This window comes from Anoplopoma fimbria, chromosome 1 (genome assembly GCF_027596085.1).
Source record: "Anoplopoma fimbria isolate UVic2021 breed Golden Eagle Sablefish chromosome 1, Afim_UVic_2022, whole genome shotgun sequence".
NCBI classification, from domain to species: domain Eukaryota; kingdom Metazoa; phylum Chordata; class Actinopteri; order Perciformes; family Anoplopomatidae; genus Anoplopoma; species Anoplopoma fimbria.
Window position 1 is genome coordinate 29,131,267 of NC_072449.1, and position 11,757 is coordinate 29,143,023.

Sequence of the window (11,757 nt, forward strand, 5' to 3'; positions counted from 1 at the left end):
AAACCTTCCTCCTCTAGTATTACTACTTTTCCAAACGTATAAGTACCTCCACCTCTGACCAGGTTACCAAAACCTTTTTGGTTAAGAAACTTACCATAAAATGTTTTTATTTCAAGGATCTCTGGCCAGGTTCTGAGAATAAGAAAAACTAGTTAATCACCTAACATGATGACTCAGCAGCAGCTTTTAGCCGGGCCTCCCTGATTCATGTCAGGTTTTTATGTTTTGCTTAATAATAGAGCGCAGCCAGCACCCTGCTATGATTTGGATTAACAAGGAAGTCTAATCATTTTTGGGAAGAGCTGGCAAACTATCCACTGAAAGGAGTTAACGTCCTCTGGCAAGTTAAAAAGTTTCAAGAATGTTCAGAGAGCAGCACGAAGAACCAAACTCAGACACTGTACGGGATAAATTACTTTTATTGAGAAAAAGAAATTGATTATGAAAAATAATGACCTGGTTGAATCTGTCTTACCAAATGTGTGTGTATGTGTGTGCGTGTGTGTGTTTTGTTATCACTGAGATGTAGCCATGATGCTGGATACACCTGTGAATAGAAAAAATAGAAAAACGTTAACTTCCAGTCACTCATTAACACAGAAACAAATCATTCACTCAATGTGAAAGATAAAATGTGTATTGATAGAATGTTACTCATTCATTATAAACAGTAAAGGTCACAAGTGTATAGGATCTTGTAAAGGTGCTCCTAAAAACACAAGTGTTTCCTGCGGTAAACTTGAGGCAGGAGAACTAGAAGTGACGTCAACTTTGCGCAAACTCAAAATAACTTGCAACATTAAGTTGCAACATTAACAAATCAGAGACAAGGAGACAGAAAACGCCCCCCAAAACCCCACATGCGACTGGTGCAACTGATTAAGTGCAGTCTTATGGGCTGGTCGAGTATTTTTTTGTTTTTATATCACTTTTCAGCTTTCCAGGAGAAGCAGACAGGAGTACTGAAGCAGAAGCTACGCAATGTACTGCTATGGACGGTAAACTATTTCAGATCCGTAACTCACACAATGAAAAAAGTAACTAACCGATGGAGGCAGTGGTACACAAGCAGCTGCTGTGTTCTGAGAGGTAAAAATACTGTTTTTGTCAATGGCGTCTAATAGCCTAAATCTTTAGTTCCCTGCCAGAAAGGGCTATCTGAGGGCAGGCAAGGTAAAGTAGTGGAAATATGCTAAATAACACGTACACTTAAACTGATGGATTTTCTATAGGTGGCTAAATACACTTTGAAAAAAACAAACAAAAAACAGTAATTTAAACTTTCAGAACACAGGAGTGAACATACAAACCCATTTTTAAAAAATCATATCTAACATTGGCACCTTTTTTTTTTTTCAAACTTAGCATGGCTAGAGTTGACTCAGGTAGTGCTAGCATTCACATTATTCATAACCTTATAAGTTACTTTGGTAACCTACGTTATAGTTTTCTGCTGGCTGAGTGTGTTTTAATTTTAAAAACCCAGAAAAGAACCCAGATGGACCCGCCTTTCACTGGTACAAAATGTATAACTAGTTCACCCAAAGAGCCCGCAGAAGTCATTTGATACTTACTGTAGTTTTTGTCACCAAATTTGACCCAATTTTTGGTATGTTACATTATTATTCATGAATGGGCGGCAGCACTCACTCTCAAAGTCGATCTTCTCCACGATGTTCTTGGGCTTGACGCTCTCCTCCTGGTTGAAGACGAAGATCTGTCCTTCCTCGTTCTCCGTCCAGCCGTACTTATTCATCCACACCTTCACCTGCGTGTCTGGACCAACAGAGGGAGACGATGGATGGGTTTTTGCTTTTTACTTGCAGTTTATTCCAGATTTGGTTCATTGATCCCTCTGGCAGGTCTGTATATCTCTACACTTCTTACCCAGCGGGTCTCCCAGCATCTCAGCCAGTAACCGGTGCTCAATGGTCTGGTAGGTGATGCCCACTACGTGGCAGATGACTGGAGAGGAAAAATCATTATAAAACAGAAGATGATGATAATGTTTACAGATATACAATATAGATCTTTTCAGTCTGTGTGTGTTTGTTTCCCGTTATCTTTCACAGACATAATTACTGTAAGAACTTAATGTCCACTGAGTCAGAGGACGACACTCACACTTGCGAACGGAGTCCTCGAAACCAGTAATCCCGTCGATGAGCTCTCTGTTCTCCTCCAGACTTGTCTGTCAGAAAGGACGAGGAAGAACCACGATTAAAAAGACACAGAGAGGAAAAACTCTTTCGTAAATTTGGAAAAGAGGAGGAGAACAAAAAGGCAACAAGGAGGACAGAGGTGTTGCAGGCAAGGTGTTTGATGATGGATTAGTCAACACTATAAAGCCTGATCAATTACATTTGTACAAATGTAAAAAATAAAAAAAAGAGCATTAACCTGCAGTTAAAAATGATTAATAATGATGTGAGCTTTTAGTAAAATACAATCCCTGCCATTTATCATCTCTACATTTTTTATTTTTAATAAAACACTTATATGGAACATAGACACGGTTCGGTTTGTGTAATAATTTAATCTTGTTAATGACATTTACTTTGTTATAAAAAAGAGTGGTAAAATATGGTGCTGCAAACATGGATAGCTGCTAGATGCCTGGTCAGCCGTCGCCATGTTGAGCGCCGCGTGGAGCCAAGTTTCCCCACAAAATTCATTCATATATATTGGAACAATTAAGCAATACAGCTTCTTGATAATCTTCAAATAATGTATGAAATTGTGCGCGGTCTATCTAGCTAATATTGTTAATCTGCCTCTCTATAGTGTAATTTCACTGTTTGTGTGTGTGTGACGTACCCAGAAGCTCTGGAAGTGGCACGTCTCCAGCAGGTTCCCCAGGTAGAGGATCTGTCTTATGGGACGCTCCTCTTGCTGCGACACTGTAGTCAAGGAACTGCCCCCTGACTCAAAGACAGCGGACCCCCACCCCCACCCCCCTTTGACTTTAAAGCCCAACGTATTGGTCTGTGTTGTACAGTATAGACTGTCAGTGAAACAGTAAAGCCTACACATATTAGTGAATGGGAGCTACAAAAGTTAAACAAGTCTGATGACAATGGACAGATGAAACGGCACCAAAAGGATACGTGTGTTTGGTCGATCATACACTTGCATAGAGTGAAGTCGGTGTGTGGCAGGTTGGTCAGGGCCTTCAGCAGGATCTGTGAGGTCACCGGAGTCTGGAAGTAGGCTGGGTTGAACTGGTAACTGCAGAGGAATAGATTTATTTACATCTCCAGATCGTGTGACAGACTTTGTTTTTCTGGTTTGAGGTGGAACTAGGCTGAAGCTAACTATTATCTTTAATAATCTGACGATTATGGTATAGATTAGTTGATTTATCTAACGACTAATTATTTCATAGCAACCGCTCCCCTGACCAGGAGAATCAGTATTTTTACTTAGGTGCTTGACTTAAAACTTAAAATGGTGAAGACATGGAGTAACATGCAGTGAGGATAATGACTGGCAGATTTTTTTTTCTGCATTAGTGTGGCGCAAGAGATATAACAGAAAATTTACAACGCTAGATTAAACCATATTCTCACTCATATGGCTCATATATAAATACAAAACATTAAACATTAAATGGCCCATGGTGAAATGTTACATTACTATTTCAGCAGACTACTGCTTACAGAAACAGGTCCACATGTTGATAATATATACATCATACTTTAGTGGTGATAAAAAGTCAAAAGGACACAATGTTTTCCTTTCAAAGCGCTCGTGGATGCATTCACTTTTGTGGTTGTGCTCGCAGTTATCCTGCTGTAAATCAGCCATTTCCAATTTGCAGAGAATACAGCATAAAGAAATATTTTGGTAATAGACCGACCTCTAGTGGAGTCTAACGATTGTATCATAAATGTTATAACAACTTAATACTTTTTCTTTTTATCCTTTCTTTTGTCAACAAGAATTACTGGAAACCAACAGCAACAGAAAACAGAGGTGAAGTTTGGCAACACAGCTAAACACAGCTCTTACTGTCAAAGCGACTAAAACACACATACACCGCAAAACTACAAACAAGATGTAACTGATGTGACTTACAGCTTCAGGACAGCCAGGTTGGCCTCCAGGTCGTAGGTGTTCTCTTTAGCTTGCGTCTCCACGTAGCGCTCCAATGTTGGCAGGTTTTCTGGGTTGTACCTGTGAGGAGAGAAAAGAGCATTACCCATCAATCAAGTGTGGATGAATCCACACTTGATTGATGGGTTAATGTTTCGTGGATATACCTATTGCGCATCGGACATTTTCAGCTCCTTGACATTGAGCATACTTGGTTCAATGTTTGCCAAGGTAGTGATTGGAACTCGTGTAAAAATACAAGTATATTTAATGTTTGTTTTGCAGCTCAAATCTTCTTTGTCATTTTTATTTTGTGAGTTAATATTTGTCGCCATGATGCTCCTCCAAAGTCCTTTATCATATTTCAGGACTCATCACTTGGCTATCCTATGGAACTCTTAATTACTTTGATTGATTGATTGATTAAAAGGGCAGGGTCGTTGGAGGGATGAACCATGTAAGCCTCTGTTCACGACAGGTGCCGTCTAGGAGAGGAGTCATATTGAGCAGGTACCGTCTGTCAGCAGCTGTGAAAAGGAGTGACTCTGAACCAACTTTCTTCTTTGAGTTTGTCACTAAACAAAATAAAGATTAAAGTAATAAAAAAGGTAGTGTTGAGTAATTACCAGAATTAGCTTGTTCGAGCTAAGGTTAGCTTCAGAAAAAGAAGTGCAGGCAGGGAGAGACCGACTGGGTCAGTGTCATTTTGATTTATACCAGTCGTTGAAGTACCAAGATCGTTTACTGTTATATTAATATATATTATAAGATTAGTTTATTATTACTATTGATGCAGTAACATGTAAGATGCATTTTTATGTTGTAGCTGGCTGCAATAAGGCTAATTCTATTCATTTTGATACATTTGCATTTTGTTTCCTCATTATGACTTAATAAAGTGAACAAAATTGTATTAAGTACAGAACTTGAGTACTTAGTTTCTGTGCAACACTGATTAATACTATGCTGTACCAAAAAGAGAAAAAAATAAATCTTACAGTGAAAATGTAAGTATGGAGTGCTGCCTGGTAGCGAATATACAATATGCGTTTTCCAAAGGATGCATTGTTTGACCTAATTTGTTGCTTTGCCAGTTATTTATCAGTGAAGAAAAAGGGACAGGGATGCATGTGTTAGTGGGAGTGACATGTACACAAAGGCATTGGTTTACTCAGCTTCACTAGAGGTTCAGTTGGGTTAGCTATGAATACATAATATGGCTGTGGGCCTCAACTTTACACATTAGAACTTATGTAAGTGTGTGTATATATATATATATGACGAATGTCATACTTACTATCATACTGTTTTCCTGAGTATACAAAACTTAAATGAACCTCCTTTTATACCACAAAGATCAACATAAGATGGGGATTTATTTGGAGTTGTTTGTTTTTAAAGTCTTTTCTCAAAGACTGTTCTTTAAACATAGTTAATTCAATATGTACCAGGAGAGCATAGGGAGCTTACATTCTCATTCATTATGAACAGAAAACACAACACATATCCCCACGGTTTATTTAATTCAATAAAGCCAGGTGAGTAGAGTTATATGTACTTCCGCCACTGACCCAAATGTTTTAATGGGGGAAAACATTTGCTAATGACTTGCGCAGAGCTAGCTAACGTTAGCTGCTGTACATGTTATACTGTTCATAACATGTACAGAGCTAGCTAACGTTAGCTGCTGTACATGTTAGCTCCTCCAGTTATACTGTTCATAACATGTCCCATAATAAAGTGTCCACGTTGCCTTCAGACAGACAACACTAACAACCCATGAGCTTTATAAAACGCGTATAAACGAGTGAATGAGCGACCACCATTAGCTTAAAACATTAGCCGGCTAAGCTAAGCTAAGCTATCGCCAGCCGGTCCGCCGGGTCCCTGCCTCGGTAGACGCCGGTACACACCTGTCGATCCCCCGCAGGAGCTTCACCACGCTCGCCCGCACCTGCTCGAATGGCGACGACATTTGGTCCAAACTTTTACTGTAAACTTAAGCTGAAAAAACGAATTATTTCCGCACGTGGGCCGCGTAGGAGAAAGGCACCGGGCGGAAGGAGAAAAGAGTCGGACCGGAAAGGGCGACGCACAGTGCGGACCGGAAGATACACGGACTGGCAGAACGGAGGGACCGCTGTCTGTCAGGACCATACAGCTTAAATAAACACAGTATCATGTTTTAACAACCATTAACTGATCACAGAGCTGTAACAAGTAGTGGACATCTATGTCCTGGTAATTCTATCTTATTGGAGAATGAACAGTTCATTGTGGTAAATGTTATGAGTTCTCCAAATACTCCGGCTAAATCATTTAGAAGGTATCTATATCGTGATAGAAATATTATATTTAGCCAACTGGCAGACGACACAACTTTATTCTTGAAAAATGATTTATTTTTCTAAAAAAATAGTTTGACAGAAACTTTTTGGTGAGTCAGCTGACTAACCCTGAAGGTTGTTTATTGACCTGTGATGATTTCACTTTACACTTCAACTTCCCTGTCTCAGTTAAGGAGCATGCTTTGGTAATGAAAGTATTCCTAATGGCTCTGTGACTTCATGTCAGGCTGATGTTTCTTTGGTTAAAACTGTTGACACCCCTTGTGGTAAAATTAGTTTCTCACCATCCTGTAAAAATAATAACTGAGCTATTCGTTCTCTTTTTCAGTGTGAAGTTGTCTCAAAGCCTTATGTCATTACTGTCCATCCTGGAGAAGGATCCCTCCTCTGTCGTTCTCCCAGAGGTTTCTTCCTTTTTTCTCCCTGTTAAAAGGTTTAGGGGAGTTTGTCCTGTGTGAGGGGAAGGACGATGTGAGGGAAGGACAGAGGATGTCGCATGTGCACAGATTGTAAAGCCCTCTGAGGCAAATTTGTAATTTGTGATTCTGGGCTATACAAAATAAACTGAATTGAACATACATAAATGTATACATATATGCACATATATATGTATAAATTGGCATTTACATTTTAGTTCAGGAGATAGTGGTGATCCATGTCAGGATTTAGGGATGCCGATGGCCGTAAAACAACTCAGAAGAAGAAGTCCTTCAAATGTTCACACATGCGTGGTACAAATCGGGCAGGAATAAATACGAGCACGTGCAGAACGGATCGGGTAGCTGGAACAGATCGGGACACCCTCCTATTCCCGATGGAGTGAACTTGGTTTGTTGTCACGTTCACGGCTGAATGAAGCACCCTTCTTTAAGGTGAAGGGTATATCCATCTCAAAATACAGCATCAAGAACTTCCGTCTCTCCAGCAATTGCTCCCACTAAGTATGTTAAAAACTATGTGCATTGTACTGCAACATAAAAGCAATACATATAGAAAAATCGAAATAATAAATGTTAATTATCTATACTTTATTATATACGTTAACAACAGTGCAAATAATAATGCTGACGAATAGGATAATGATAAAGTGTGTAAAAATGCAAGAATATAATAGATAAACTAGAATATTGGTTTAAATGTACCATGTAAATAAATGCATTTCACTGTTGAATGATTTAATTTAACAGAATCCTTTAATTCTTAGTATTGCACAGCTGGAGATATACAGTATATTATCAGGTCATAGCTGCTGATTAGAAAATTATAAATATATGTTGTAAATAAATATACCACATTTTACAATCAATACAACTACCTAGACAAGGTTATATTTAATGCTAAATACAATGTACCCTTTAAGTTGTTTATATCTGTAGGACAATATTAAATGTATACCCTAGTTCAAGCAGTTTACGAGTAATTGTTTGACTGGTTAGTCGCACGGAACCATTAGTATGCAGCGTGTTCCATGACTAACACAAAACAGCTTTGCACTTGGTCAGTAAGGGCCGCTGGTTAAGTCAGCATTGATGTAAACTCGCTTTACAAGAGTTTTATAACCCACGAACACTACCAGCTAATTGATTTCGGATGGCATTTAATACAGCCGACGCACAAACGGAGTGGAAGTGGATAGGTAGAAGGCTTAGGGGCTGGATTGGAATTGGGCCCAGACAGTTCAAGGGTGAAACCTAAGTCTCCTAGTTTTCACCTACCTTTTTTCCTTGCGTCTTAGTCCCTTTCACAGGGGATGCATGGATAGATGAAGAAGAGAAGAAATGAGGGGTGATTTTCAGTATGCTAAAGTGTCTCCTCGATTCCTTTCCTCCCATTAGCTCTTGTAAACATCCTGTCACAATTATAGCAGTTGATTTGGATGCATTAAAGGTGAAATGTAATTAAGAAATGTGGTTAAAAAGACATTCAGAGGAGCCTCAAAAACAGTGAAGGACAGAAAGTTTAATCACGCATTTGATCATCTTAAAGAGTAACTAAACTCCAAACTAAGTTTTTTAAGCTGAAACCAATTTATATGGGTGTTTAGTAGTGTTGTTGATGGACTCAGGTCCTAATCTTGACATTTTAGTGAAAACTATTTGAAACTATTTCCACTGCCCCCTGGTGGTTGAAACCCTGCTTAAATTGTGCTATTAGCTGATCTGGATTCAGGTGATGTATATGGAGCCAGCTTTCGTCACAAAAAACAATATACAGCGGGTAACGCCTCCTGTATGGAGAAACTAGTGGCATGCATTGCTCAGGTGTGATTTTGGCCCATTTTTCCACACAAACAGTCTTCAAATATTGAAGGTTCCGTGGGCCTCTTCTATGAACTCTGATCTTTAGTTCTTTCCATAGAGTTTCTATTGGATTCAAGTCATGTGATTGGCTGGGCCATTCTTGCAGCTTTATTTTCTTTCTCTGAAACCAATGGAGAGTTTCCTTGGCTGTGTTTGGGGTCATTGTCTTGCTGAAATGTCCACCCTCGTTTCATCTTCATCATCCTGCTAGATGGCAGCAGATTTTTATCCTTCTTTCAATTATATGAAGTTTGCCAGTGCCGTATGCTGAAAAACAGCCCCACACCATGATGTTCCACCTCCAAACTTCACTGTTGGTCTGGTGTTTTTGGGGTGATGTGCAGTGTCATTTACCCCCAAACATGGTGTGTATTATGGCCTCCAAAGAGTTCCATGTTGGTCTCATCTGACCAGACTATATTCTCCCAGTATTTCACAGGCTTGTCTAAATGTTGTGCAGCAAACTTTAAACGAGCTTCAACATGCTTTTTCTTCAGCAGTGGAGTCTTGCGTGGTGAGCCTGCATACAGGCCACGGCGGTTGATGCATTACTTATTGTTTTCATAATTATTATGAATTATTATTGCAACAATAAGGTTGTGAAGGTCTTGAGAGAGCTCTTTGCTTTTACCCATCATGAGATGTTTCTTGTGTGACACCTTGGTAATGAGACACCTTTTTATAGGCCATCAGTTGGGACTGAACCAGCTGATATTAATTGGCACTGACAAGGGGCGGGATTGCTTTCTAATTACTGATAGATTTCAGCTGGTGTCTTGGCTTTCCATGCCTTTTTGCACCTCCCTTTCTTCATGTGATTAATACTTTTTCCCTGTGTCATTCCATTTTATTACACATACCTTAATTTCTGAACTCATTTGTTTGGTTTTCTTTGTATGTATGGATTACTTGGGTTGTTACCGACATCTGGACATTTTCTTTAAATACAACTACAATGAAATAGAAAGTCAGTCGCCAATATCAACTTACACACATGCTTATGTTTAATGTTGTCTATGTTGCAGTACACCTCAAGCTAGCCGCCTAGCCTGCATTGTGAGCAGCATCAAATTATACTAATGCTGCCATTTTTGGTTTGCGTTAATGGAATCCAGTAATTCAAGTACTTAAAAAGAATGCTGTTAGCATGAAGCCTCACCTTCATTTTGTCAGCTCGTTCACCTCGCATTGCAAGTCCGGTGGATAGCCCTCAGACCGCTGCTACCTTCAAAGTAGTAGCAGTATTAGTCTGAGCAGTAAGCTCACACTTTCATGTTACATGAATGTACAGAGGAACTGTGCGGTGCTCTCATTACGATGTCCTGGAAGCTTCTTGTTGGCAGCACACATTCCATATAGTTCCATATTTTATTTTCCCATTTCTTTTGGAAACAATAAATGGGTTCAAATCACGTCTTCGTGTAGACCACATTGCACAGACAGGTGTAATATGACTTTGGAGAAATACGTTCAAGGTAACCAATATCATCTCTCTTTCAACCGACAACTGAACAAATCATACACATTTTCAAACAAATTGGTGTTTAATGACACGTTAAAGTTGTAACCCCATTTAGCTGGTTGAAAAGACAGCGAAAATAGGTCTTATGCCGTGTTCACACCAAAAGCGAAGCCAATATTCGTGACGCGTCCTCTCGTCAGTTTACTCGCAGGTCCATTTGTGTTCATTCGCGCTAGACTCGCTGGAGAGGGTGAGGGGCTTATCTCCATGGAAACCGTTGTCAACTCAGCTATATATTTCCACCATCAACCATGCAAAAAATAACTACTATATCTGCTTTATACTTTATACTGGCAGTCCCAGATATCCCGGGAAACTAAAGGCCGTCTTGTCTGGGTTCATAACATCATCCGGTGGCGCTCGGTGGATTTCATCGAGCCGTATTCACTGAATCCAGCAAGCCACACGTCGGCTGGTTTACTACAGCTGTATGAACCGAAAAATAAACAATTTTACTGTGATTTAATTGCAATAAATGTACAAAAAGGGACGCCGAAATAACAACATAATGATGGTTGAAAAACCGTCTCATGCCTCATTTTTGGTGTGAACGCGGCATTAGACGTTCAGAGCGAATATTCCCAAGTTATCAACTATAAATCAACGTTGAAATCTCGGTTGGTGTTTACTGGGAGCCTCACAGCAGTTCATGAAGTAGTCACGTGAATAGGGACAAGAATCGTCTGTTTATTTATTTTGTGTCGCTTGCCACAACTTCTTTTTTGTGATGACATTACACAAAACCCTAACTTAATGCTTAATTTCTTGTCACAGCATGGGAAACCACATTGCTATCGCCAGATACTAACTGATTTTGTGATGTGCTGAAAGCTTAATTTCCATTGCACAGAAAGGAGAGAACAGGCTGGATGTTATGATTTTAATGTGGTTACGGAAAAAGTCAAACAGATAGATGCTATGGGGAGAGGCGAGGAGGGGATCTGATTAGAGAGCATCAACATTTTTTATTTTATTACAGAGATAAGTCCCAAGCAGTCGACTCTATTTCAAAATTGGCCATGAAAGATTAGGGTTGATTTAACACAATAGATGCCGTTTTGAGCCATTTTCAACCATGAAAGCGGCTCATCTGCTTTAAATATATAATTTGTTGTCTTTGCTGTCTAACCGATGCAGGCGTATTAATAAAAAAATATAATATGGGGAACCTACCACTTGAATTCCTTAACCCTACACTGACATTTGAACACCAAATGGTGGAGATATGTATGCAGTTGTCTGAAACAGGTTTTGCTGAACATAATCATAATCAAAGAGAGACAAAGGTGAACTCTTTCTTCAGTGGTCAGAACACGGCTGTGACGGATAGCATCGAAAATACTGAGATGTATTTAGACTCGTAAACCTGCTATTAGTGGTAAGTATAAGAATATATCTTGTGTTCACACCTTTCTAGAGGAGAGTGGAGTTGCAGCAGTTATTATTACACCTACAGATTAACCACCACAGAGATGGACTCAACCAACTCTGT

General features: G+C 39.5%; 1 protein-coding gene across 2 annotated transcripts; it reads right to left on the reverse strand.

Moving 5' to 3' along the window:
- Nucleotides 1-401: 401 nt before the first annotated feature.
- On the reverse strand, nucleotides 402-6,190 carry eif3k (eukaryotic translation initiation factor 3, subunit K). Of its 2 annotated transcripts, none has more exons than XM_054598102.1 (8): nucleotides 6,009-6,190; nucleotides 4,078-4,176; nucleotides 3,108-3,228; nucleotides 2,818-2,892; nucleotides 2,125-2,191; nucleotides 1,888-1,965; nucleotides 1,651-1,776; nucleotides 402-547 (listed from the first exon to the last, which is right to left on the reverse strand). In XM_054598102.1, the coding sequence occupies exons 1-8, from the start codon at nucleotides 6,068-6,070 to the stop codon at nucleotides 516-518; spliced, it is 660 nt and encodes a 219-aa protein (XP_054454077.1). In that variant the 5' UTR covers nucleotides 6,071-6,190; the 3' UTR covers nucleotides 402-515. The 2 variants fall into 2 exon arrangements, with proteins under 2 accessions (XP_054454077.1, XP_054454069.1); XM_054598094.1 differs by having other exon boundaries at nucleotides 2,818-2,895.
- Nucleotides 6,191-11,757: the final 5,567 nt, after the last annotated feature.

Excerpts from the sequence above, each read along its gene's own strand:
- eif3k (XM_054598094.1), bottom strand. The coding sequence starts at position 6,070 with ATGTCGTCGCCATTCGAGCAGGTGCGGGCGAGCGTGGTGAAGCTCCTG. Across the intron at positions 1,777-1,887 it reads GATGCTGGGAGACCCGCTGG|ACACGCAGGTGAAGGTGTGG; the intron begins GTAAGAAGTGTA and ends CTGTTGGTCCAG. Across the intron at positions 548-1,650 it reads GGAGAAGATCGACTTTGAGA|GTGTATCCAGCATCATGGCT; the intron begins GTGAGTGCTGCC and ends TTCTATTCACAG.